At 47.5% G+C, this 25,276-nt stretch overlaps 1 protein-coding gene across 1 annotated transcript in view; it reads left to right on the top strand.

The window, feature by feature from the left end:
• Positions 1-20,485: 20,485 nt before the first annotated feature.
• Positions 20,486-25,276, top strand: part of COL2A1 (collagen type II alpha 1 chain) — a 32,102-nt gene continuing 27,311 nt past the window's right edge. The window contains exons 1-2 of the mRNA XM_049882942.1: positions 20,486-20,570; positions 24,794-25,000. Coding sequence (XP_049738899.1) covers positions 20,486-20,570; positions 24,794-25,000 — 292 coding nt within the window. The remainder of the gene's footprint in view (positions 20,571-24,793; positions 25,001-25,276) is intronic.

The following is a 25,276-nucleotide window of genomic DNA, read 5'->3' as shown; positions in this document are numbered from 1 at the left end:
CAGAGCTTCAACCTTTGGGCCCAGATAGGTGTGACCACAAAGCCTGTACTCTGAGTCACTTTGCACCCTGACAACTTTTACGACATTACTCTTCCTCATCCATATCAGGAAACCCTGGTGGTGCAGTGGTTAAGAGCTATAGCCGCTAACCAAAAGGTTAGCAGTTCGAATCCACCAGCTGCTCCTTGGAAACCCTATGGGGCAGTTCTACTCTGTCCTATAGTGTTGCTATGAGTTGAACCGACTCAAGGGCAACGGGTTTTTTTTTTTTTATTTTTTTAATCCACATCAATTCACCACCTTCCCTGTCCTCCTCCACACATCTTCTCAGAGACAGCCTCAGCCACTGCCTCTCCTCTCAGAAACATTACTAGGGAAATACTGCTTCCCCATTGCCTCTGTCAGAAATGGCACCACTTATAAATATAGCAGGCCAGTCCACCGGTTGTTTGACCTTTTTTTGACGGGATTGATTAATGCTTAGAAGCTTTTATAGCTATCAAAAGCCATGTGGATTATTGGGCCTGGTTTCAGATAAGCAGGATAAACAAACCTCAGCCAAAGAGGAAATGGCTTCTGAGGTCTTTCTTTGAATTTGGTACATCAAAGTCAAGTTCTGGTTGGAAGCACCTTCCAATGGTGTCCCTTGCTTTGTTTAGTTGACTAATCACAAGGGTTGTAGGAATCGATAACACATTTTTTTATTGTAAATGCTATATTCCTTGGGCATGGAACCTTTTGTAAGACCCAGTTGGTCTGTGAATACATAATTTTCAAAATCCCAATTCAGAAGCTGTCAGTTGGTAGTTGTAACTCGAGAACAAGAGGTGCAACAGGGCTTCTCTGATCCCCAGTGCAGAAAAAAGTCCGTAAACATGATTGAAAACCCTGGTTTGACCAACACACATGTGCATATCACTCAAACACTGACTCATGAGCTCTCTTATGTTTGTATCTGCACACAGATAAAAGCTCCACGAGATCAGAGGCTACAGACCAGGGATGTCCTTCTCCACCCAAAATGGAGAAGTGGCCAGAGGACTGAAGGCCTTGGCTCCATTGGATGCTGCACCCATGCTTCATGCTCTGATCTAACACCTGGTTTGCAGTGTTGCTGGGACTCTGGGTTTGAAGCACCCAAGTTTGTTCTACTCTAACACAGTCAAGAAAGATAAGACATTAGCTAAGGCACTTCAACCGCTGAGGAGCCCAAGCACCAGCTGGCCACCAGACGGGGCAGCGGGCGGGGGGGGGGGGGCGGGGGCGACGTCCTAGCTGGGAGTCAGGCCTGAGAACTAGGCTGGCTCCTCCTTCTGCCTGCTCCGTGAAGGCTGCTCAGAGGAAAGGAATGTGGACTCAGGCTTCACAGAAGGACAGAGAGCGCTTGTTATGAGCAGTTCCTTCAGGATTGAAACTCCACTTCAGGTCTCAGCACCTAAAGTCATCTTTCTTCCTTATGTTTTCTGTGGAAAGTCTGAAGAAAAACCTTCGGAGTATCTTTGGAGTTTGCATTTGGAAGGGAGAAAATATGCTCCTTCTCTGCTGGGAAAACATTGCAAACATTGATGCTTTTACAACACAAACACAAGTTGATTTTCAAAGCCTCCCACCTGGCAGCACACCCAAGCTCACCATAGCGGAGAAGCAGGATTCAGCCACCTGGGCTGGGGAGGTTTGCTTTGGGAGCAGAACCTGGAATTTGTATATTTCCTACATCCAAACAGTTCATCCCTAGCCAGCATCTGCACACGTTTGCTCAGGCAACCTGGGTTCCTTCTGCCTGGAGAGGGGTTGAGAGCCAGGGGCCTCTGATGACCCCCACTGCTCCCATGCTACCTGTGGAGGGGCGACAGCTGCTTAGCAGAGAGGGTGGAGATGAGCAAAGAGGCCATGGAGGTCTAGCCTGCTAAGGATGGAGGGTAAGGGTGAGAGCTAGGGGAAAGTAATTCTTGCATGCACAAATTTCCAGGCTTTTGAACACTAATCAGAGAAACCATCAGGGCAGAAGTTGTTCTTACAAAACTAGAGCCATAGGAATGGCAGATCGGGGCTGAGGCCTGTCTGGTTCTTTCAGTGTAGTCTGTAGCAAGGCTTTCTTCTTCCCTCCTTCCCTCCCTCCCTTCCTTCTTTCTTTCCTTCCTTTCTTCCTTTCAGGAGAGATTGAAAGAATAATATAATAAACCCCTAGGCATCCATCGCTAGTTTTAACAGTTACCAGCTCATGGCTAATCTTGTTTAATCGATAGTCATACCCTTTCTACTGTCCCCCAACTGGAACATTCAGGAGTAAATCCCAGACATCATATCATTTTGTCCACTGATATGTGAACATATATTGTAGTAAGGAGCCTTGGCTTTTGTTGTTGTTGCTGTTGTTTTAACTATTGAGTTCCTTGAAAATTCGATGAGCACCAAGGAACCTCCTCCTCCACTCCTGAGGAAAAATGGCCCTCGGCCTACTCATAAGCTTTACAAATCATTGCAGGGGTTCAGGGAATCTCTGTTGTTCATCCAAAGACCTTAGCTTAAGAACTTCTGATATATGGTAGGAGCCCTGGTAGCACAGTGGTTAAGAACTCAGATGCTAACCCAAAGCTCAGCAGTTGGAATCCACCAGCCATTCCTTGGAAACCCTATGGGGCAGTTCTACTTTGTCCTATAGGGTCACTATGAGCAGGAATCCACTCAGTAACAATGGGTTTTGTTTTTGGTTTGGTGTGTAGTGAGGAGTCCCTGGGTGAGCTAATGCTGCTAATTGAAAGGTTGGTGGTTCAAATGCACCCAGAGGCACCTTTGAAGAAAGGCCTGGCAATCTACCTTTGAAAAATCAGCCATTGAAAACTCTATGGAGCACAGCTCTACTCTGCAACACATGGGTCGCCATGAGTCAGGGTCCTCTGGATGGCAACTTGTTTTGGTTTTTGGCTTGCTGTATACAAAAGGTTGGCAGTTCAAATCCACCAGGCGCTCCTTGGACACCCTATGGGGCAGTTCTACTCTGTTCTATAGAGCCACTATGAGTCGGAATTCACTAGACCACAAGGGGTTTGGGGTTTTTTTTTTTTTTTTTTTTAATGGCATATAATCTCTACCTCCAAAGGAAAACACTCCTTTTGATAGCCTGGGGCTACAGCAGTTCTTTCTAAGGAAGAGCTTTCTTGTTTTACTTGCAGTAGGTATTTACTGAGTGCCCTGGGACCAAGCTGGCTTATGGGAGTGGGGGGAGAGGTGGAAGAAGCCAAAGGCAGGGTGCCCGCCTTCTAGGAGTTTACAGTCCAGCTGGGGAGAGTGGTAGGAACGCAGCGTGCAGACTGAGAGAGCAGAAACTCCGGGTCAGCGTGGAGGGGCGGAGAGGCCTCTTATGCGTAATCTCTCCTAGGGGCTTGTTTATTGGCCCGCATTAGTTAGGTCGCTTAGTGGCTGTTAATGTGTTTGTTTAGGGTCCTTTGTAATGTCTTTAAGATAGGGGGCAGCTCAGTTTACACAGGGCCGTCAAGTCCAGGGCTTGGATCTAGGGAGTCTGTGAGGGCAGCCCTTCCAAGTCTGGTGATCAAAGCGGCAGCTTCAAGGCGGTCCTCTTAAAACCGGAAGAGAAGGCGCCCGGGAGAGGGTCAGCACCGCACACGGCGCTAGAGGAGAGGGCTTCCCTCCGGGGCGGACAGACAAATGGTTAGGTTTTTAAATGAGGAAATGAACGTCTTTGTTCTCTTTTCGTTTTTCTCTAGAGCGTGGGAATGGGAGCACAGCCATTTTAGATGCAAGCGGTTCTTTGGAGAGAGCTTGACAGCTTCCTGACAACAATGACGCTTGTGCTAGTCTTCCACCCCATCCCACCCCATCCCACCCCATCCCGCCCCATCCCCAACCCCTTTGCTGTCCAGTCAATTTTGACTCATAGCGACCCTGTAGGACAGAGCAAAACTGCCCCATAGAGTTTCCAAGGCTATCATCTTTATGGAAGCTGGCTGCCACCATCTTTCTCCCATGGAGCGGCTGGTGGGTTTGAACCGCCAACCTTTCAGTTAGCTGCTGGGCACTTAACCACTGCGCTACCAGGGCTCCTTCATCCCACCCCAGGGTCTGCAAACCTCAGGGGCACTTGGAACCCAGTAACCTGCAGTCAAGTCCAAGTGGCACCTGGTGAAAAAGGGAGAATGTGGTACCGGTGCATGAATATATAGGTCAATGGAGCACAAGAGTAAGTTCTGAAGTAGACCCAAATAAAATCTGGATTTTATAATGTAGTAAAGATAATATTTTAGCCAGGGCAGGGGAGAGATATCCTGGAAAAACTGGGTAATCACTGAGGGAAGGAAAAGTCAGATTCATACCTCACACCTTAAAATAGATAAATTACACATAAATCAAAAGTTTAAATGTAAACATTAAAGCCTAAAGGAACTCAAAAGAAGCCATGAGAAATTAAAAAACTATAAAATAAAATAAAGATAATTGATTATATAAAAAGTTTTTGCATGGCAAAACAAAAAGCAAAGCCAAAAGATAAAATGACAAACCACAAAGAAGTGTTTACCGTTCTTATCATTGCTGTAGTGCTGTTAGCTGCCACGGAGTTGGATCTGACTCATGGCAACCCAGCGCTCAACAGAACGGAACTCTGCCCAATCCTGCCCATCCCCATGATCGGCTTCAGACTGGACCGCTGTGATCATAAGGTTTTCATTGGCTGATTTTAAGAAGTAGATCACCAGGCCTTTCTTCCTAGTCCATTTTAGTCTAGAAGCTCTGCTGAAACCTGTTCAGCATCACTCAAGCCTCCACTGACAGATGGATGGCAGCTGTGTGTGAAGCGCATTTGCCAGGAATCGAACCTGGGCCTTCCACATGGGAGGCAAGAATTCTACCACTGAACCACCAGCGCCCTACTCTGATCATAGATAGACAAGGTCTAATGTTCTATATAAAGCACTTGTACAAATCAAATAAGAAAAAGACCAACAATGTAATAGAAAAATGGGAAAGGATATGAACAGAATTCCCAGAAAATGAAAACCCAGTCTTACTCAATAAAAGAAATTCAAATTAAAGCCACACTGTGATACTATTTTTCACTTTTCAGATTGGCAAAGACCAAAAGAGTTAACCACTGTACAAGGAGTAGCTATTATGGTAAAATTTCTCCTTTGTAAATTACAACAATCCTGACTGGCAATAGTTGGGAGAAACGTGCATTTTCATACATTGCTGGTTGAAGGGAATTTAGCAATATCTGTCAACATTTTTAATGCATATCACTTTGACCAGCAATTCTGCTTCCAGGAAATTATCCTACAGATAAACTTGTGCATGTGCAAAATGACACATATACAAATATTTATTGCAGCATTATTTCAGCAAAAGACTAGAAATAACCCAAATGTCCACCAAGAGGGGACTGGTTAAATAAATTGTGGTATATTCATATAGTGGAATACTAAGAGACCACTAAAATAATGACGAAGTTTTAAATATGTTGATGTAAAATCATCTCCAAGACACAACAAATGAAAAAGTCCTTTGTAGACCAGTACGTTACCATTTGTGATTGGAGTGGAGGAATGGTGTTTACTCACAGCTGCATGTATACACTTGGAATCTCTCTGCAAGGATTTCTGCAAACCAGCACTTTTGGTTCCCTTTGGGGAGAGGAAGTGGGTGGTTGGGTGGGAGACTTTTTACCTTTTGTGCTTTTGAAATTTGGAATCGTATGAATGTGTTACTTATTGTATCAATCAGGGTTCTCCAGAGAAACAAAACCAATAGGAGATCTTTCTCTCTCTTTCCCTATGTATTATCTTATCTGTTGGGTTGTTTGGGTACAAGTCTATCTATCGATATGTATATCTATATAAACAGATTTTATTTAAAAAAATTGGTTCATCTGGTTGTGAGAGATGAAAACACTGGAAGTTGTAGGGCAAGCCAGCAGGCTAAAAACTCATGCAGGATTTTATGCTATAGTCTTGAGGCAGAATTTTTTCTCCTCTGGGAAACCTCAGTTTTTGCACTTAAGGCCATCAACTGATTGGATGAGGTTTACACCCATTATCGAGGGTAATCTACTTTACTTAAAGTCAGCTGGTTTTAGATGTCAATCACATCTACAGAACATCTTCATACTAATACTTAGGTTACCCATACCCTGTTGCAATCGAGTCGATTCCAACTTGTAACAACCTGACAGGATAGAGTAGAACTGCCCCATAGGGCTTCCAAAGCTGAGCAGATTGCCACATCGTTCTCCTGCGCAGCAGCTGGTGGGTTCAAACTGCCAACCTTTTGGTTAGCAGATGAACAACCACAAAAACCAGTGTTTGATTAAATAACTGAGTACTATATCTATAGGGTTGCTATGAGTCAGAATCGGCTTGATGGCAATGAGTTTTTTTTATAGCCTAGCCAAAATGACCTGCAAGACTAACCATCACACCTATTAAAAAGATATTAAAATAATGATTTTCCTTTTAAAAAAGAAAAGGAGGGGACAAATGACACATAAAGAAGAAGAGAAAGACAAGCACACCTTCCTTCCTTTGTAACAGATGCCAAGCTGACTGACTTAGCTCATGCAAGGGCGGCACCGCACTGAACTCTTCTCCCTCCTCCCCCTACTTTTTTTTTTTTAATAATAATTTTTATTGAGCTTTAAGTGAACGTTTACAAATCAAGTCAGTCTGTCACCTATAAGCTTATATACACCTTATTCCATACTCCCACTTACTCTCCCCCTAATGAGTCAGCCCTTCCAGTTTCTCCTTTCGTGACAATTTTGCCAGTTTCTAACCCTCTCTACCCTCCTAACTCCCCTCCAGACAGGAGATGCCAACACAGTCTCAAGTGTCCACTTGATACAAGTAGCTCACTCTTCATCAGCATCTCACTCCTACCCATTGTCCAGACCCTTCCGTGTCTGATGAGTTGTCTTCGGGAATGGTTCCTGTCCTGGGCCAACAGAAGGTTTGGGGACCATGACCGCCAGGGTTCCTCTAGTCTCAGTCAGACCATTAAGTATGGTCTTTTTATGAGAATTTGGGGTCTGCATCCCACTGATCTCCTGCTCCCTCAGGGGTTCTCTGTTGTGCTCCCTGTCAGGGCAGTCATCAGTTGTGGCCGGGCACCATCTAGTTCTTCTGATGTAAGTTTCTGATTCATGTGGCTCTTTCTGTCTCTTGGGCTCATAGTTGTCATGTGACCTTGGTGTTCTTCATTCTCCTTTGATCCAGGTGGGTTGAGACCAACTGATGCATCTTACATGGCCGCTTGTTAGCATTGAAGACCCCAGACGCCACACTTCAAAGTGGGATGCAGAATGTTTTCATAATAAAATTATTTTGCCAATTGACATAGAAGTCCCCTTAAGCCATAGTCCCCAAACCCCCACCCTTGCTCCGCTGACCTTTGAAGCATTCAGTTTATCCCGGAAACTTCTTTGCTTTTGGTCCAGTCCAGTTGAGCTGACCTTCCGTGTATTGAGTATTGTCCTTCCCTTCACCTAAAGTAGTTCTTATCTACTAACTAATCAGTAAATAACCCTCTCCCACCCTCCCTCCCTCCCCGCCTCGTAACCACAAAAGTATGTGTTCTTCTCAGTTTATACTGTTTCTCAAGATCTTATAATAGTGGTCTTATACAATATTTGTCCTTTTGCCTCTGACTAATTTCACTCAGCATAATGCCTCCCAGGTTCCTCCATGTCATGAAATGTTTCACAGATTCCTCACTGTTCTTTATCGATGCGTAGTATTCCATTGTGTGAATATACCACAATTTATTTAGCCATTCATCCATTGATGGACACCTTGGTTGCTTCCAGCTTTTTGCTACTGTAAACAGAGCTGCAATAAACATGGGTGTGCGTATATCTGATCGTGAGAAGGCTCTTGTATCTCTAGGGTATATTCCGAGGAGTGGGATTTCTGGGTTGTATGGTAGTTCTATTTCTAACTGTTTAAGATAACGCCAGATAGATTTCCAAAGTGGTGGTACCATTTTACATTCCCACCAGCAGTGTATAAGAGTTCCAATCTCTCCGCAGCCTCTCCAACATTTATTGTTTTGTGTTTTTTGGATTAATGCCAGCCTTGTTGGAGTGAGTTGGAATCTCATTGTAGTTTTAATTTGCATTTCTCTAATGGCTAATGATCGAGAGCATTTTCTCATGTATCTGTTAGCTGCCTGAATATCTTCTTTAGTGAAGTGCGTGTTCATATCCTTTGCCCACTTCTTGTTTGGGTTGTTTATCTTTTCGTGGTTGAGTTTTGACAGAATCATATAGAGTTTAGAGATCCGGCGCTGGTCGGAGATGTCATAGCTGAAAATTCTTTCCCATTCTGTAGGTGGTCTTTTTACTCTTTTGGTGAAGTCTTTAGATGAGCATAGGTGTTTGATTTTTAGGAGCTCCCAGTTATCTGGTTTCTCTTCATCATTTTTGGTAATGTTTTGTGTTCTGTTTATGCCTTGTATTAGGGCTCCTAACGTTGTCCCTATTTTTTCTTCCATGATCTTTATCGTATTAGTCTTTATGTTTAGGTCTTTGATCCACTTTCCTCCCCCTACTTTATGGGATTGCCCAGCAGCCACATTTACAGAGATTTTTAGGGACTACGGTGAGGTGAGGGAGGCACTTGCCTTGGTTGCAAAATTTAAGAAGGCACCAAAAAAAAGAAAACCCTCAGTAATCAAGTAAATAATATTTTAATGCCATATTATTTTTAAAAGTCAGAATTAATGCGAAAAATCCATGATGAATAAAAGATCAAAAATTTAAATGAGGACAGAATCAGTATTTCTGATTTTTTCTTTTGCCTCGGGTTCCATCCAATATGGCCCGACACAGTACTGTGTCCTAGGCTTCCATTTCCTCATCTCAAAGTCAAGAGGGTTGGCATTTTTGACCTCCAAGGAGCTGCCGGGCCCTGGCATTTCATGGACCCATAAAGAAGGGCTGTTAAAGAATTAGGGAGATTTAACAAAGTGCTAATGGTACAGTCCAGAGGACAGTGTGGGCGAGGTGACAGAGAGTCTTCATGGAGACCATGGGATAGCGATAGAGTTAGAGACAGCTGGAGGAGATAACGACTTTTGGCTGGCTTTCTCCTTCTCTTTCCACTGGACACACCCTAACCTACTCAGCGATGGAGGGGAGAAAATCCTCCCCCTGTCTCTTTCCCGAGTCTCCCCTGTATCTAGAACTGGGCTCATATCCAGTCGGAGCACAGAAAGAGCCTCATTTAGATGTGGCTGGTGGCCCAGGGACCTACTGGCCATCAAAGCTTTCTAAGGATATCTGCAAGGCACTGGGTCTCCTGCATCTGAAGGTACAGGGGAGGGGAGGCACCTTGTGTGAGGTGTCCTGTGACACTGCTGGTTCTGGCCCTCACTCCTCCAGCCTGGGCACAACATCATGGCTGCTGTCTTGCATCTTTTCTGAGGGCAACCTCGCCTTGACCAAGTCTTCTAAAGTCGGCCTGGATACATGAGAAGAGCTGTGGGTACAAAGCTTAAGGCTTCCTATGGACATGTCCAGACAAATGAGCTAATAATCCTGTAGTTGGGAATCCCATTCCTAAAGTGAATTGTTCACATCTCCACATCACCCAAGTCAAAGATGATGTTTCTCAGTTCCACAGTGAGACCCTGTTCACAGGCTCCCCACATGGGGGCCAGTACAGAGTCCCTGGTAGTGCCAGTCTTTAATGTGCCTGGCAGCTAACCAAAAGGCTGGAGGCTTGAGTCCACCCAGAGGCGCCTCAGAAGAAAGCCCTAGTGATCTAATTCAGAAATATCAGCGGCTGAAAACTCTATGGAGCACAGCTCTACTCTGACACACTTGGTTCTACAGCAGCTGGTACACGGGACTGCAGCTCCACCCCCTGGAACGGTATTCTTCCTCAAAGACTGGCTTCGGATATGCTTTTTCTGAAATTTCACCAGCTCAGAGATGGAGGCTCATCACCGCAAATGTCATTCAGGACTAGAAAGTGACTGCGGCCACTGAGGTCCTGTTCAGAGCCACTGCTATTTGGCTCCAGTGACCCTGAGATGCTTGCTGAGCTGCAGGAGGGGCAGCTGAAGACAAGTGACATTGAAAGTCGCTTCCACCCTGGGTAGGAAGAATAGCTCCCTTAATCGGGGCGCTCTGGGACACTGGGGTTATCCAGGTCCCGGAGTGAGGAAGTGAATCAGCCCTTCCCAGCCTTCAGTCATCCAGGCAGGCTCAGGATCCTTTGGCAGTGTGGTATTTGGACATGTTTTGTCAAAACCTAATGAATATCTCACTTAGGCAGTGGAAACAAACACAAGCCTGGCCAGGTCTTACACTTGCTGAGGATGAATAACTCCCTTTGGCTTCCCAGCCGTCTGGGCCCAAAAAGAGAATTTAGAGTCTGAGAAGTTGAGTTGCCGGCCCTCGCATGGACTCATCTGTCAGGGGGTGGCTGCATGGCCCCAGAGCAGCAGTTCTCAACCCTGAGTGCCCGCTGGAATCACCCAGGGGCCTTAAAAAACACTGATGCCTACCATTCTGGCTTAATTGGTCTGGGGTACAATCATAGCAGTGGGAGTGTTTAAAGCTCCAGAGGTGATTCTAATACTCACCCAAGCTCAGGAACCACTACCTTATACTAGAGCTCCTCAAACCTTACCATGTCAACAGATGACCTCTCGGGATCTTGTTAAAATGCAGATTCTGATTTAGTAGGATTGGGATGGGCCTGAGAGTCTGCATTTCTAACAGGCTCCCAGGTGAAGCTGCTGCTGGTCTACAGATTACGCTGAGCAGCAAGGACTTGCTGTATGGTCCAATATGATAGACACTATAAATAGATAGATTCGACTCTTGTTCATGGTAACCTTATGGACAACAGAACGAAACCTGGCCTGGCCCTGAGTCATCCTCACACTCACCTGTAGATTCAAGTCTATTGTTGCGGCTATCATGCCAATCCATCTCACTAAGGGTCTTCCTTGCCCTTGTTGACCCTCTACTTTACCAAACATGATGTCCTCCTCCAACAATTGATCCTCCTTATGACATGTCTAAAGCAGGCGAGTTGGACAGTGTTCTGTTGTGATTCATAGGGTTTTCACTGGCTAGTTTTCAGAAGTAGATCACCAGGCCTTTCTTCCTGGTCTATCTTAATCTGGAAGCTCTGCTGAAACCTGTCCACCATGGGTGACCCTGCTGGTATTTGAAATCTTGGTGGCATAGCTTCCAGCATCACAGCAATGTGCAAGCCACCAGAGCACAACAAACTGATGAGTGGTGGAGCCACATATGGCTTATTAACTGAAATTACTTAAAATGAAGTAAATTTGGAAATTCTGTTTCTCAATTGCACTAGCCACATTTCAAATGCTCAATAGCCTCGTGTGGTTAGTGGCTACTGTACTGAACAGCACAGAAAGTTCTATTAACAGTGCTGTCTTGGAACATCTCTTTGTCTCTGAGCTCCAATTCAAATTGCCATCTCTTCAACTGCGAATGGAAGCTTTCTTGGTGGCAGGGAGGATGGACCCTCTCTTTTATGCTCCCCACGTAGTGCCTGTGTGCTGGACGCTGAGTGCTCAGTTCATGCTTGTGCAGGTAAGAGCACCCATGCTTTTGTCCAAAGACTACTGCCATATAGATATGGCTGATTAACTGGTGTCTACTGTGTGTACTTGGGTATCAATTAGTATTCTTCCATAAAGATCACAGCCTTGGAAATCCTATGGTGTGGTTCTACTCTGTCCTGTAGGGTCGCTGTAAGTCAGAATCTATTCAACAGCAATGGCAATGGATTTGCCTTGGTTTGCGTTAGAGTTTTACCTGACAGTTCGATTGTTATGTCCGCTTGGCAGAGGTCAATGATCTGGTTGCACTAGGAATGCCTCCCCTGCTCCTGGCTGGGCCATGATTCAGGCAAGAAAATGCAGGGCCCCAGGGGATCTCCTCTGTCAGGTCCTCTGCTGGTCCTCAGTCATTGTAGCCCGAGAGATGGACCAAGATGACCAGGTCTTGAGGTCTTTCCTTCATTTTCCAAGCCCACCTCAGGGGAGACGCATCCAGACATGTTCTGACTTTTAAGGCATTGTTCCTGGGTCTTGGGTAAAGAGAATGATTGCGTGAAGATAGCCTGCTTTCTCTCCCTGCTCTGTCTTTCCTTGGGTAACTGGAAACACCCAGGAAACAGGTGGAGCTGGGAGTCCAGAGGTTCTACCTGACAGCCATACTGGGTGAGAAGGTTTAACATTTCCACCCATTGATCTCTTGTTTTATCTTCACAGTGGTTGATTTTCAGATTCAATTGATTGATCATTAATAATAAAACTAAAATCGGCTAGGGTTAGGGTGAGTTAGTAGTGGGAAGGAGCCCTGGTGGTACGCTGGTTAAGAGCTTGGCTGCTAATCAAAAGGTCGGCAGTTCATATCCACCAGCTGCTCCTTGGAAACCCTATGGGGCAGTTCTACTCTGTCCTATAGGCTCTCTGTGAGTCAGAATTGACTCAACGGCAACGGGTTTAGTAGTGGAAAATAACTCCATGCAGCCACCTCATTTTACGAAGGATCTGAGATTCACAGAATCATGCAATTTGGTCAAGGTCATACAGCAAGTTAGATACATAGTTAGGTATAAAATTTAGATTTCCTGACTCTTTGCACTGCTCCATGCCCAAGAAATTTGCAATAATATATAAGCCAATCAAGAGAAGAAATATAATATTACACAAATATGCATCCCTACTGCCCTGCACAATGTGGGAGCCCTTTAACTGTTTGCTAGAAAGGATAGCAATGAAGTTGCTTTTTTCCTGCCTTCTCATTCCCACCCACCACATACTACGGTAAGATTCACCTTGCACACTCCTTTTGGGACAGCTAACCCTTCCCCCTCCTCCACTAGCATACACTTCAGCAATAAAAAGCAAAACCTTTAATCAGTAAATCATCATGAGTAGCGAAAGGTGAAGCTATGAGCACCGTACCCACAGGAAATGTTTCCAAACTAATGAATTGAGCTGGTAAAGAAGAGAATGGTAGCTTTTTCGTGGGTTTACAGACATCCCACCCTGGGCATTTGCAAACCGTGCAGCCCAAGACCCCAAAGTGGTAATCAGTCTGCTCTTAACAAACACAGGAACTTATATCAGCCAACAGTTCTCAAAATCTCCTTACCTGCTCCATACCCAGGTACTGATCATCTTACTAGTTCTCAGGGTAGAAAACTATCCCAGTGTTATTATCATTGAGTCCTATCTCCACTGAAAATCCATGCTAGACAAAAGCACTCCCTGCCATTTAATATCAAGGGTAAACATTCCTCAGTGGACAGTTACTTACAAGGCATTAATATTAGAGGAATCTAACATTTCCTAAGTGCCCTCATTTAATAAACATCAGTAAGTGTAAAAAAAAAAAAAAAGGAGCACTGGTGGCACAATGATTAAAGTGCTCTGCTGCTAACCTAAAGGTGGGTGGTTTGAACCCACCAGCTGCTCTATGGGAGAAAGGCGTGGCAGTCTGCTTCTGTAAAGATTTCAGCCTTGGAAACCTTACAGGGCAGTTCTACTCTGTCCTGTAGGGTTGCTATGAGTTGGAATTAACTCGATGGCAATGGGTTTGGGTTTTTTGTTTGCTTGTTTTGTTTTTTTACTGTGTTAGATAGGCTCTGTGGGGACAATTTAAATGTGTAAGCTATGGCCTCTGCTCTCAATGTATGTGAGTAGTCGTCGTTGCTGTTGGGTGCTGTCAAGGAGATTCTAACTTATAGTGGCCCCATGTGACAGAGTAGAACTGCCCCCATAGGGTATTCTTGGCTGTCATTATTACTGGAGTAGATTGTCAGATCTTTCTCCCATGAGGCCACCGAGCGGGTTGGAATTGCCACCTTTTTGGTTAGCAGCCAAGCACCTAACCATTTTGTCACCAGGGCTCCATGTGTATAGACTCACGTGAAATTTCTCTGCATGTTTGAGGGATAGATGAATGAATGAAAGAAGAAAAGCACAACTCCATGGTATTGACTATACTTAAGTGCAACAAGAGTTCAAGGAAGGAAAAGAGATGGGAGATAGAAGCTGCCCACTTTCACACCTTAAAGGTTGTTCCCTGGAGATGGTTGTGACCAGACAACCACCTGATGTGGAATTGATTGCTTTACACATAACTTCTGCTGGAAGTACCGGGACATATCTCTGTCAGGGCACTTGTGTTTTCCCTTCTCAGAACCATCAAGAACTGATGAGAGACACTATCTTAGTTTCTTGGTGCTGCTGTAACAGATATACCACAGATGAGTGGCTATAACAAACAGAAATTTATTTTCTCACTGTTCAGGAAGCTAGAAGTCCAAGTCCAGGGCACCAGCTCTAGGGAAAGGCTTTCTTTCCCTGTGGGCTCTGGGGGAAAGTCTTTTCTTCCTTGGCTCCTTGGTGATCTCCACTTGGCACCAATCTTCCCCCATTTGTCTTAGCTTTGCTTCTGTGTCTGATCTGCTCTTTTATATCTCAAGAAGTGATTGGTTTAAGACAAACCCTGCAATGACGTGGGCTCATTAACATACCAAAGAACCCCTACTCCCAATGGGATTACATCCACAGGTATAAGGGTGAGAATTTACAACACATAATTTGGGGGGAAGAAAATTCAATCCCTGACAGGTACACACTTTGAGAAAATGCAGGATTTTGTATGAGAGAGTTTTGGAAGAAAAGTGTAATGGTAAGATTATCTCTGTGTAAGAATACAGCTATTTCTTCAAAAAGTAAGCCTTAAAAAGAAACTCAGGTAACTGTTCAAAGACATCATTCTCTTTCCCCCAGAGGCCAACCTAGTAGTACATAAGTTGTTGTTCTTGTCAGTTGTCATCGAGTCAGCTCTGACTCATGGCCATTCCATGCACAACAGAAAAAAATGTTGCCTTTTCCTGTGCCGTATTCAGGATCATTGCTACAACGGAGTTCAGAATTGCAGCCACTGTATATTTTGAGTGCCTTCTACCCTAAGGGGTTCATCTTCCAGCACTATATCGGACAATATTATGTTGTAATCCATAGGATTTTTACTGGCTAATTTTCAAAAGTAGGTCACCACGCCTTTCTTCCTAATCTGTCTTAGACTGAAAGCTCCACCGAAACCTGTCCATCCTGGGCGGCCCTGCTAGTATTTGAAATACCGGTAGCATAGCTTCCAGCATCATAGCAACACTCAAGCCACCAACCATAGTACGACAAACTGACAGACGAGTGGTGGAGTAAATAAGTAGAAAGGGGAAAAATGATAAGAAAGCCAGATCTGACTCGGCCTAAGTGACGACCAGTGGCATTCAAGGAGTTGTCTGTCTCTGGTGTCGATGACATCCCTTACTGCTACATGTTATACCCGGCAGCCCCATGGCTAATTACATACCGTTCTGGAACACCTGCTATGCCTTCTGCCCTTGGTCCTTCTTTGTTTTTGTATGGGAACCCTCCTGCCCTTCACCACACCTCTGCATTTCAAAATCCGCCACTCCCTTGACAGCACTTCCTATAGGAATCTTCCCCAGCACACCCTCTGGTTTCCACAATGCTGCTCGCTCTTTCTAGTTTTTGTGTGTGTGTCCTTTCTTGTAGCATTTTTCATAGTCATTTTTTTTTTCTTATTTCCCCTAGGGTCAGAGGTAGTATCTAAATCCTCTGTCTCCCCATTTCATGCAGAAATCGGTGCTCAGTACTAGTGCTGAGCTGAATTCGTATGGTGCTGGGACAGGACTGAGGTGACTGGGTGGGATTCTTAATATTGCTTGCATTTGAGAATACATAGTAACACATTTATGCTCCTATGGAATGGAATGTGCACTGTAAATCTGGAAACCCTACCTTGGACAGTCCTGATCCTGTTACTCTGCCCCAAAAATGCCAAAGGAAAACATAAACACATCTTGAAAGGATGTCTGAACTGAGCCCAACCAACAGAAGCTGAGTGTCACTCAGGGAGCCCAGCCACTCCCCCCATGGCGGGGCTGTCTGTGTGAAGTGTGGCTGGGTGCTGCATGAGTGAAGTGTATGCATTCACCGTCTGCCATATTTGGGGTGGGCTTACCTACCTCAGTGGAATGTGAATCCCTCCTCACTTTATCACCATTTTTAAATGGGATTTGTGTTGAGGGAGAGAAAGAGATCTTTTCTTTACAGTCTGCCTACAAATATCTTCCCCAACAAGGCTGTCCATGTGTAAATTTAATATCCTCATAAAAGAGGGAGAAAATGGAACGGTTATATTGTCTACACAACAAAATATTACTGGTCTCATCCACCTGTTTCACTGAGTTGGTCTGAGTTGGGTAGATACACTGATTGTGTCTGTTTAATTTCTTTTTTTAGTAATTAATTTATTTTTGATGGCAATATACACAACCAGACATACATCTGTTCACAATTTCTACATGTGCCGTTCAATGACATTGATTACATACATTGCGTCACCATTCTCGGTATCACTACCCATATTGTTTCATCATCATTAATATAGGCTCTCTGCCCCTTAAAGTTCACATCTGTGCTTTCCATGAACTCTTGTCAGTTTGAACTCATGCAGATACTTGTTTCTAGGAGCACAATACTCAAGGCAAACATTTTTTGTTAATTGAGCTAAATTGTTGGTTTAGTTTAACGATGGCTTCATGGGATAACTTTGGTTCAAGATTTAAAGATTATTTCTGGGTAATAGATTCAGGGATTCCCCCAGTCTCCAGGGCTCCAGTAAGTCTGGTTTCCATATAAATTTGAAGTTCCGTTCCAAGATTTTCCTCCTTTTGATCAGGATCCATGTACTGGGTCTGTGATGAAAATGTTCAGTAATCGTGGCCAGGCACCATCCATTTCCGTGTCTGTTTAATTTCTAATGGTTCTACTTACTGTCAGGCATGCTGCATCTAAGATGAAAGTGAACAATGATGGCCACGTGGGACCTTCATCCTGAGCTGTAGATACTCTTGTTCTACCAGGACAAGGATTAATCTAAGTAGGGGAAATAAAGCTGTTTGTTTCCAGCTCAACAATTCTAAAAATGGCAGTACTCCCTCATCTTTGTGACACTGCTGTCATGTAAGCTTTCTCACAATAAGTGAAGGAACACTTATTTTCATTATATTTAAAGGGGACCTTCAAAGTTGATGCATGTTCCTCATCTCCTCAAAGAGATCATATTAAACTTCAATTAACATTTTATTGGACATTTAAATTCACCATTACGAACCTCAGTGCCTGCAGCAGCTGCTGTAAATCAGGAATGCTCCCTGGAACCACTGAGGACTGTAGGGCTACTGACCACTACCCTGTTGGCCCAGTGCTACTGTGTTTTTTATTCATTATGTCAACTTCATACTGCTTTTTCTGTCTCCTCTTTACTGTCCTTTCTTACTGTGTTTTCTTTCAGCAGCTGCTCTCCCCAACCTGCCTCAATTTTTCTGCATCTAATCTGTGAGGTCAAATGACACCACCTTTAAATACATTATCTGAGCTATGAATTAATAGGCACAGACTAAGAGGGACCTTACTATGGATAACATGTAAGCTTTAGTACATGACATGAATTCTGGCTGCTCAGAAGCTTATTTCCCCTTCTTTCCAATTTATTGGCTATGTTCTGGATAAGTGATATCCAAATCTGAATTTTTTTTTTAAACCACTTTAGGTTAGATTCCAGTTTGAGTCACAAATTAGCGGTTCTAACATTGTAGTTGTTGGAATCCATGAGTGGATAAAAATTAAAATTGGGATTTATTTGGCTTTAGAATTTAAATAATTTCTATAGTTTATTTTGGCTTTGGAGTTTGTTGTCAATCACCATATCTGATGAAAGTTTTTCTTCCACTGAGAGTGGAGAACTAAACTTTGTATTCACAGATAAGCCATGGTTACTGGAAAGATTCCAAACTTTTTCTATATAGATGTAGTCCACTGGTAAAGATAAATGACAGAGTTAGAGGTTAAAATCAAGACAGACTTAGCATATACCACTCTGCTGCCTGTTGAATTAGTTCACTTTAAAATGTGCTTCTATCTTTTTCCATAGGTTTTGTTTTGTTTTTTCCAAAATTCTTTTTTTTTTTTTTTTTGCTGTTGAGTCCTTTTGGCACTTGTATTTGAGGTCAGATATAAATTCTTAGCTTTATAGCTGCCTATGTATTGTTCGTATCATAAAATAATGTTTTTCATCTAAATGTATTAGTTCACAGGGGTTTGCTAAAAATCTCCTATATGCTAACATTGTTCCAGGCACAGTTCTTGTCCCCAAAGAGCTTTCAGGCTCGTTGGCAAGATATGATCAATGAAGACAAGGGGAAAAAATATAACCCTCACAGAAGAGTGTGTAGCTTAGAGTCAAATTGTGAATACAGACTACAAATGCCAGAGGGATTCAGAAAGGCCAGAAGGCATTGTGTTCTACGGATACCGGGAAGGCTGCTCAGAGGTGCTTTAACGTGGATGGCTTGAGAAACATGTGGAACTTGGCCATTCTACTTTCCAGGTGGAGAGGATAGGACCCATGGCCTCCCAGAGGGCATGGGCCACTGTGGTGTGACAAGACCAGCTTTCTCCTGGCAAAGGTTGGGTGCTGGGGAAGGGCTGGAGCTTAATGTAAGCCCTTAAACACAAAGATGGGAGGAAAAGAGCCACAGAAGCCCATGGCAGATAGAGAAGTTGCAACCAGTTGGTTAATTCTTCTCTCCCTCCACTCAGGCACCACAAAACATGGAAGTGTCTCCTAAGGGCTTTTTTGTGAAAGTTCTTTCCCTTTTTGACCAGCACATGTCCTCAGAAGTTAAATTCTCCACACCTGGCACTTGGGTCCCTACCCTGAGAAGCTTTCAAAGCGTCAGGTCTAGGAAAACAAACAGCCCAGGCACCTTATAGAAAGCTGAGGCCTGGGTGGAGGAAGTAGCTTCTTGCGAGTGCTCTGAGCGCCTGTCTAGGAGAAAAGCTCTGACTGCCGGGGAGGGAAGGTTCTGGTTAAGTCAGACCTCAAATTCTGGGTTTCATGAAAACTTGCATTTTGAATAAAGTTCTTTGAGGTCCCTACAATCCTCAGGAACAGAAAACCATCTTACTCAGGAGGAAGTTCTGTTTGGGGCTTTTCTTCCCCGTTATCAAAGGAGGCACCAGGAGCCATGGGAAGAGCTTAGTTGAGCCCTGGGGAGAAAGCAGAGTTTGGGCTACGATGCTGGGGGGGCGCTCACCGGGGAAGGTGAGGTGAGGCGGGAAGGAGAGGGCCAAGGGGGTGCAGTTAGGAAATTCTGGCGTTACTTCTGCTCACAGAACTGAGTCCAGCTGGAGCGGCTTCCTCACTCCCGGGCCAGGGCGGCAGCAGTGACCAACTGTCCCTGGCCTGAGCAGCTCAGCCCCGACCGGCATTGCCCACTCCCCCCGGGACTCCCGGACCCCGGCCAGGAAGAGCAGACACCACGTCTGAGTCTGGAACTAGACAGTCCCCCACCCCGGCAGCGCGCACCGTTTAGTCTCGGCTCCCTCCGCTCCTCTGCGGCTCCTCCGGCCCCCTTCCCAGGGCCTCCCCCGCCCCCTACACCTTCACACAGGTCTCCTTCTGTGCAGTAACACACCGGCCCCTTTCCTGGCCGCCGTCGGCTCCGGCCTACGTCTGCCGAGGTTCCAGAGGAGGCTCTTTCATCGCATAGTTGGATGGTGGAGGGGTTCGGAGGCTGCCACTCTGAGCTTCCAGGTGGGAGCTTGGCGGGGGGTGGGGGGGAACAGGCACTATGGGAAGCGGCTAGAAGATAGGGGGGCAAAACCCCCCAAACCTGGCCCTGCTTCCCCGCCTCCAAGATTTAGGGTTCCGAACATCTTCGCAGGCGCCCCCTGTCCCCCGCCCACGCGCCACACGCGGTGCCCTCTTTAGTCCTCCCTTTGGTCCTCTCTACCGCTTTCCCTCCTTCCACCCATCTCCTTTCCATCCTTGGTCTAGGGCTCGAGGCCTGAGCCTCTGCAAACACCCCCGCCCCTCTAGCCCTGGCAAAACTCCGAGGGGAGGGGCCGGAGGCCCCCCTTCCCGCCTGTGGTCGGAGGGGGCAGCGCCGCAGCCCCGGGTGGGGGGGTACCGGGGACAGTCTCTGCGCCCCGCCCGATCAGGCCACTAGGCACACTAGGGGTGGGGGGCGGGAAGCGGGGCTCGGGGAGGAGGGGGTACTGCCCAGGCAGGTGCGGCCTCTGGCAGGGCCCGGGCGGGCTCCGGGGGCGGGGTCTCAGGTTACAGCCTGGCGGGGGGCTGGGGGCGGCCCGCGGTTTGGGCCAGCTAGCCAGCCTTCAGAGGGGCCTGGTGCATATAACGGGAGCCGAGGCGGCGAAAAGACGCAGAGCGCTGCTGGGCTGCCGGGTCTTCCGCCTCCTACTGCCGCTCAGAGGGTCTCCTGCATGAGGAAGCGGTAGAGACCCGGACCCGCGCCGTGCTCCTGCCGCCTCGTTGCGCTCCGCCAGGGCCCGGCTCCGCCAGGCCCAGCGGTGAGCCATGATCCGCCTCGGGGCTCCCCAGACGCTGGTGCTGCTGACGCTGCTCGTCGCCGCTGTCCTTCGGTGTCAGGGCCAGGATGTCCGTAAGTCGCCTCACCGCGCCTGCCTGACTCCCTTCCGTGCCTCTCCTGGCGTCCTCCTCCCTGGCCAGCTCCGGGTCCGGAGTCTGGAGATCGCGGGTCCGGGTTAGAGCGGCTCCCCGAACCATACCCCTCAAGACTCGGCCGCAGGATGCGCGGGAGCTCGTGGAGCAAAGTTCTCCGAGTCGGGAGCTCAGTCTTTTGCGCCCTAGGTGCTGGTCGTGGTTGGAGGCATTTGCAGGTCCTTACATTGCGCAGGAATATTGAATGTGCAAAGTGTTGAGTCGTAGAGGTTTACTCACAGATTTAAGCGCGCTCTTTTCCTCCAGCTTTGATAATTAGGCGCACACGTGCACAACTCGCCTGGCCGAGGCACTATGAGTTCAGCAAAACCGGTCAGGGCCCATCGATCTTAGGAGAAGTGGGAGAGAGAGCGCGCGCGGGCGAGGGAGCGAGCAAACGCCAAGGCGTTAACTTCGTAGTGGTGTCCAGGGGCTGGTGGTTAGGGGTTCAAAGGGGAGTTAGACAAAGGGGGTACTCTAAAACAGGTGGGCGGAAATCCGAGGCCACAAAGAAAGGCTTCTGAGAGGCGCTCCGAGACCTCGGCGCCTCTCTCGGACTCCCTCCCCCGCACCCCCCGCACCCCCCGCACCCCCCGCACCCCCCGCCCCCTGGACCTGGAGCAAGGTGCAGCCATCGCTTGCATCTCTGCTTCCCCTGGCCTTTCTTCTCGAAAAGGGTTCAGAAACTTCTCGTAGGAGAGGCCATCTGAAGAGCGATAACATTCCAACCAGACCGTGCTCTTCAAACGCCACTCAAAATAGCGTCCCCTCCCCGCTGTCTCCTCCCCCTCCCCCCAGGTACTACAATGAGTTACTTTTCTAAGTTCCTAGAACTCACCGAGCCAGGCGGCGGGCTGTGTGTGTGTGTGTGTGTATGTGTGTGTGTATGTGTGTGTGAGAGAGAGAGAAGCAGGGGAGGAGACAATTGCTATAACTATTTCAACCAAATATACCTAAAGATGGCCTGGCAATTTTATGGTCTGATCCAAACGTGTCCTGGGTCGCACCTTTCCATTGCCTCCTTTGGTAAGGTCCTACTGACTGGGATTATATTCAGGACAAACGAAGCCTGGAAAGTGTATTAGGTAGAGAGGATTTTTTTTTCCACGTGTTTGGGCACGTTTCCGACGGCTAAGATTCCAGCTCTGTCTTTGTATGTTACAGATTGTAAATCAGTAGCAGGGGATATTTGGGGGGAGGGGAGAGAATCAAAGTCTCTCTGCCGACGAGGCTCTTTGCGCTCTCGCCTGCCACCAGGCTGCCTCCAGAGATAGTTTGGAAGGCGGCGCGCCCAGTAGGACTTTCGGTTCATTAGCGCAACTGACCCCGCCGGGGGCATGACTGGAACCCGCCGCACAGCCTCCAGGAGCGCTGGCAGCGGACTTCTGACCCGTGGCCCTGTGGTGCGCTAAGGCGACCGCGCACTCCCCGGCATTTGGGGAACACCGTGTGTCCATACATGGCCTCGGCTCGGACTGACTATATTTTGTCCTGAATTTACGTGGACACTGACCTTTGCCTTAGTATGCAAAGGCATTAGTTGGGCGACTCTAAAACAATTCCCAGATCTCCATCTGGTATTAGAAGTGTTCGCTTAAGTGACAGAGCTCTTTCACCTCTGCATCTCTCTCGAGAGTGAATTCCATAGTTTCTGGAGTCTAAACCTTCCAGTCGCTCCGCCTCCTCCCTGGAGGAGTGTAATTCTGCACCCAAGAGCTAACTTTGCGCCCTGGCTCATCCCACCTCCGTGACAGCCTCCCCCGCTCCCCCCCCCCCCCCCCGGTCCGCGGACCCAAAGATGTGACGTAGGGCAAGGCGCAGTCTGCGTGGATGTCAGGAATGGCAGAGCCTAGAGCCCGGGCACGCTCCTCCTCTCCAGCTTTCCACGGGTTTGAGAAACGGATTGGCGGCGGCGTCCCTGACCCACATCTGCATTTCACAGCCCTAGCCTCTGAAAGTGCCCCTCGACTTGGGGGGAGAGACCTCAATCTCCCTTTGTGAGGCTTGTTTGCGTTGGGAGATTGGCAGAGATGGCTTCCAGATGGGGCTGAAAGGCTGCCCGTATTTATTTAAACTGGTTCCTCGAGGAGACCCGTGAATCGGGCTCTGTGTGAGCTGGAGAAAAGCCCCATTCATGAGAGGTGGGTTCCCCCGGACTCCCCGACCCCCTCTCCCACAATGCCCCCCGTGCCCGCCCGCCGCCACCTCCCGGGCTCCAGTTTGAGTCGAGCTGCTGCGAGGCAAAACAGTTCCCCGAAAGAGGTAGCTTTTTAATTGGCCTGCCACAAAGAGTCACTTATATAGTGCTGCTGTAATGAGGGGAACCCGATCGGGTGCGCCGGGATGCTATCGGCATCCGTTTTCCAACAGCAATTATGATGGTGCTGGGCTCCTGCGTCCACACCTAGGTGATCCGGTTACCGTGCTGGCTCCTATCTCCGGCCGTCATTTAATCCCACTTTTCACCCTCCCAGTGTCTGTGGGCCAGCCGTGTCCAGGGCCGCAGCCGCAGAGCCACCCCGTGGCTCTCACACCTAGAGCTGCCTGGCTCTGTCCCAGCGCCTGCACATCCCGGGGGCCACCCTTCCTAGAGAAATCTCATCCGCGTTCAGGGCACACCTCCTCCTCCCAGCATTTTCCACTCTTTCCTTCCTGGGACCTCCTGGGTAAGGGTGCGCTCTTACTTAGGCGGGACAGGAGACCATTAGCCGAGGCCCCCCTCTCCTCCTCCCCATTCCGTTGGTGGGCTTTCTACAGCTCCAGCTGCGCTAGCAGTGGGTGTGTCCCATCAGCCTTCGTAAATCCACTGGAATAACACCCCCTCCAACCCCGCCCGTGATTATCTTGCCAAAAGGCTGGGTGGTTTCTTCTAGGGGACAAGAAAAGAAAAAAAAAGGGGGGGAAGAAACGTTTAGATTTGTGCAGATCTTCTTAAACGGCAATGGGCAGACCCACTTATTTCCCCGCCCACCTGGTTTGTGTCTCTTTCCTACAATTCATCCCCTGCTGCTGCCATTGCTTTGGGGATTTTGATGAGAAAAACAGCTCCGGGGCCCTCCCTAGCACGTGGTGCGGGCTCTTCGGCCCCTTGGCAATCTTGTCAGCTAGGTTTCATTTGCAGCGTGAATTCCAGACAGCAGAGCTCTTGTGAAGAGAGACCAGTCTGTGCTGCTCTTAGTCTGCATTCTTGGAGGAGGTCAGGCCTAAACTGGCCGACCCTTAGCAGAGGCCAGGCATTCAAAGCCCATCTACCCCCCAAACTGGGGTGCTGTATTCAGACAGAAGTTGAGCTTCTTGAGGGAGGGCTCCAGCTGGAGGTCAGCACCAGGATTCCTTTGACCCTGCTTGCCTCCTCCTGCTCTAAGTGTATTGTTTGATCGGTCCTATCCCTGTCTCCAAATTCGTCCTAATTCTAATATGGTTTAAAGAATGAGAACAGATCCTAATTCTAAAGAGTCCTGTTTTCTCCTTTTGCACTATTTTGCGCTACACTCCCCCCCCCCCATTATATATCCACTTTTGGGGCAGCTCTCTGTAGGTTCTAATTTTTCTGCGTAGAATTTCCTACATTCTCTCAGAATTTTAGCTGTCACTTGTATTTAGCAACTCCCACAATCCCCAGAGGAAGGCAGAAAAAAAGAAGCCCTCCTTGCTCCTGTGCAGGCGGCTGCACCATTTCCCTGTCTCCTCTACCTTCACAGTCCCAGAGTCCTAGTTCAGAGTCTCATCTCCTCCCATTCACCCTCCAGTCTCTCCACCCTCCTGTCATTGGTTCTCCCTCATGCCAGGTGGGTGCAGAGAATATGCTACAGTAGCCCCCTCAGCTTCACTGCTGGGTCAGGATTTTCACTAGTGAATTGACAGTATAGTGCAGGGCACACAATAAATATTTGTTGGCTACGTGGAAGAATGAACATTCTCTTAGAAACATCATGTTTAAGTCATTTGTGCTCAGGTGGCCCCAGCCCATTCTTCAACTTTGGGAGTTCTACTGGTAAAGGGTGAGATGGGGCTGGGACCCTGCACTCTGATGGGTAGTTAACTCCCAGCTAGTGTTGGTGGATAATGTCACGTTGACTGCAACCTCTTTCTCTTTTTCTCTTCTGGCTCCCTCCCACCTCCTTCCCTTGGTTCTCTGCTCCCCCCACCCCACCCTTGGTACAGAGGAGGCTGGCAGCTGTGTGCAGGATGGGCAGAGGTATAATGATAAGGATGTGTGGAAGCCCGAGCCCTGCCGGATCTGTGTTTGTGACACTGGGACTGTCCTCTGCGACGACATAATCTGTGAAGACGTGAAAGACTGCCTCAGCCCCGAGATCCCCTTCGGAGAGTGCTGCCCTATCTGCCCAACTGACCTCACCACTGCCAGTGGTCGTAATTTATTTATTTCCTGTTCCACATAAATAAATTACTTGCGGGTTCAGCAAACGCTCTCCCATGGATGCTGGTCATCTCTGCAAAGTGGAGGGGCTGGTTATTCATGGGACCTCAGCAGCTGGGGCAGAAAGGAAAGGCCACTTCTCACTTGCCCACATACCTACCCACACAGTGCAGTCTGGAACCCAGTGAGTCTGAGACACTAGAGGGGTCCTTCCTCACTGAATGCCTCTAAAACAGGTGACTTTAAGATACCTGGAAGGACAGATG

The sequence above is a fragment of the Elephas maximus genome, chromosome 4, assembly GCF_024166365.1.
Source record: "Elephas maximus indicus isolate mEleMax1 chromosome 4, mEleMax1 primary haplotype, whole genome shotgun sequence".
NCBI lineage: Eukaryota > Metazoa > Chordata > Mammalia > Proboscidea > Elephantidae > Elephas > Elephas maximus.
Note: the sequence above shows the minus strand (reverse complement) of the source record. Positions and strands in the feature narration are given on the sequence as shown.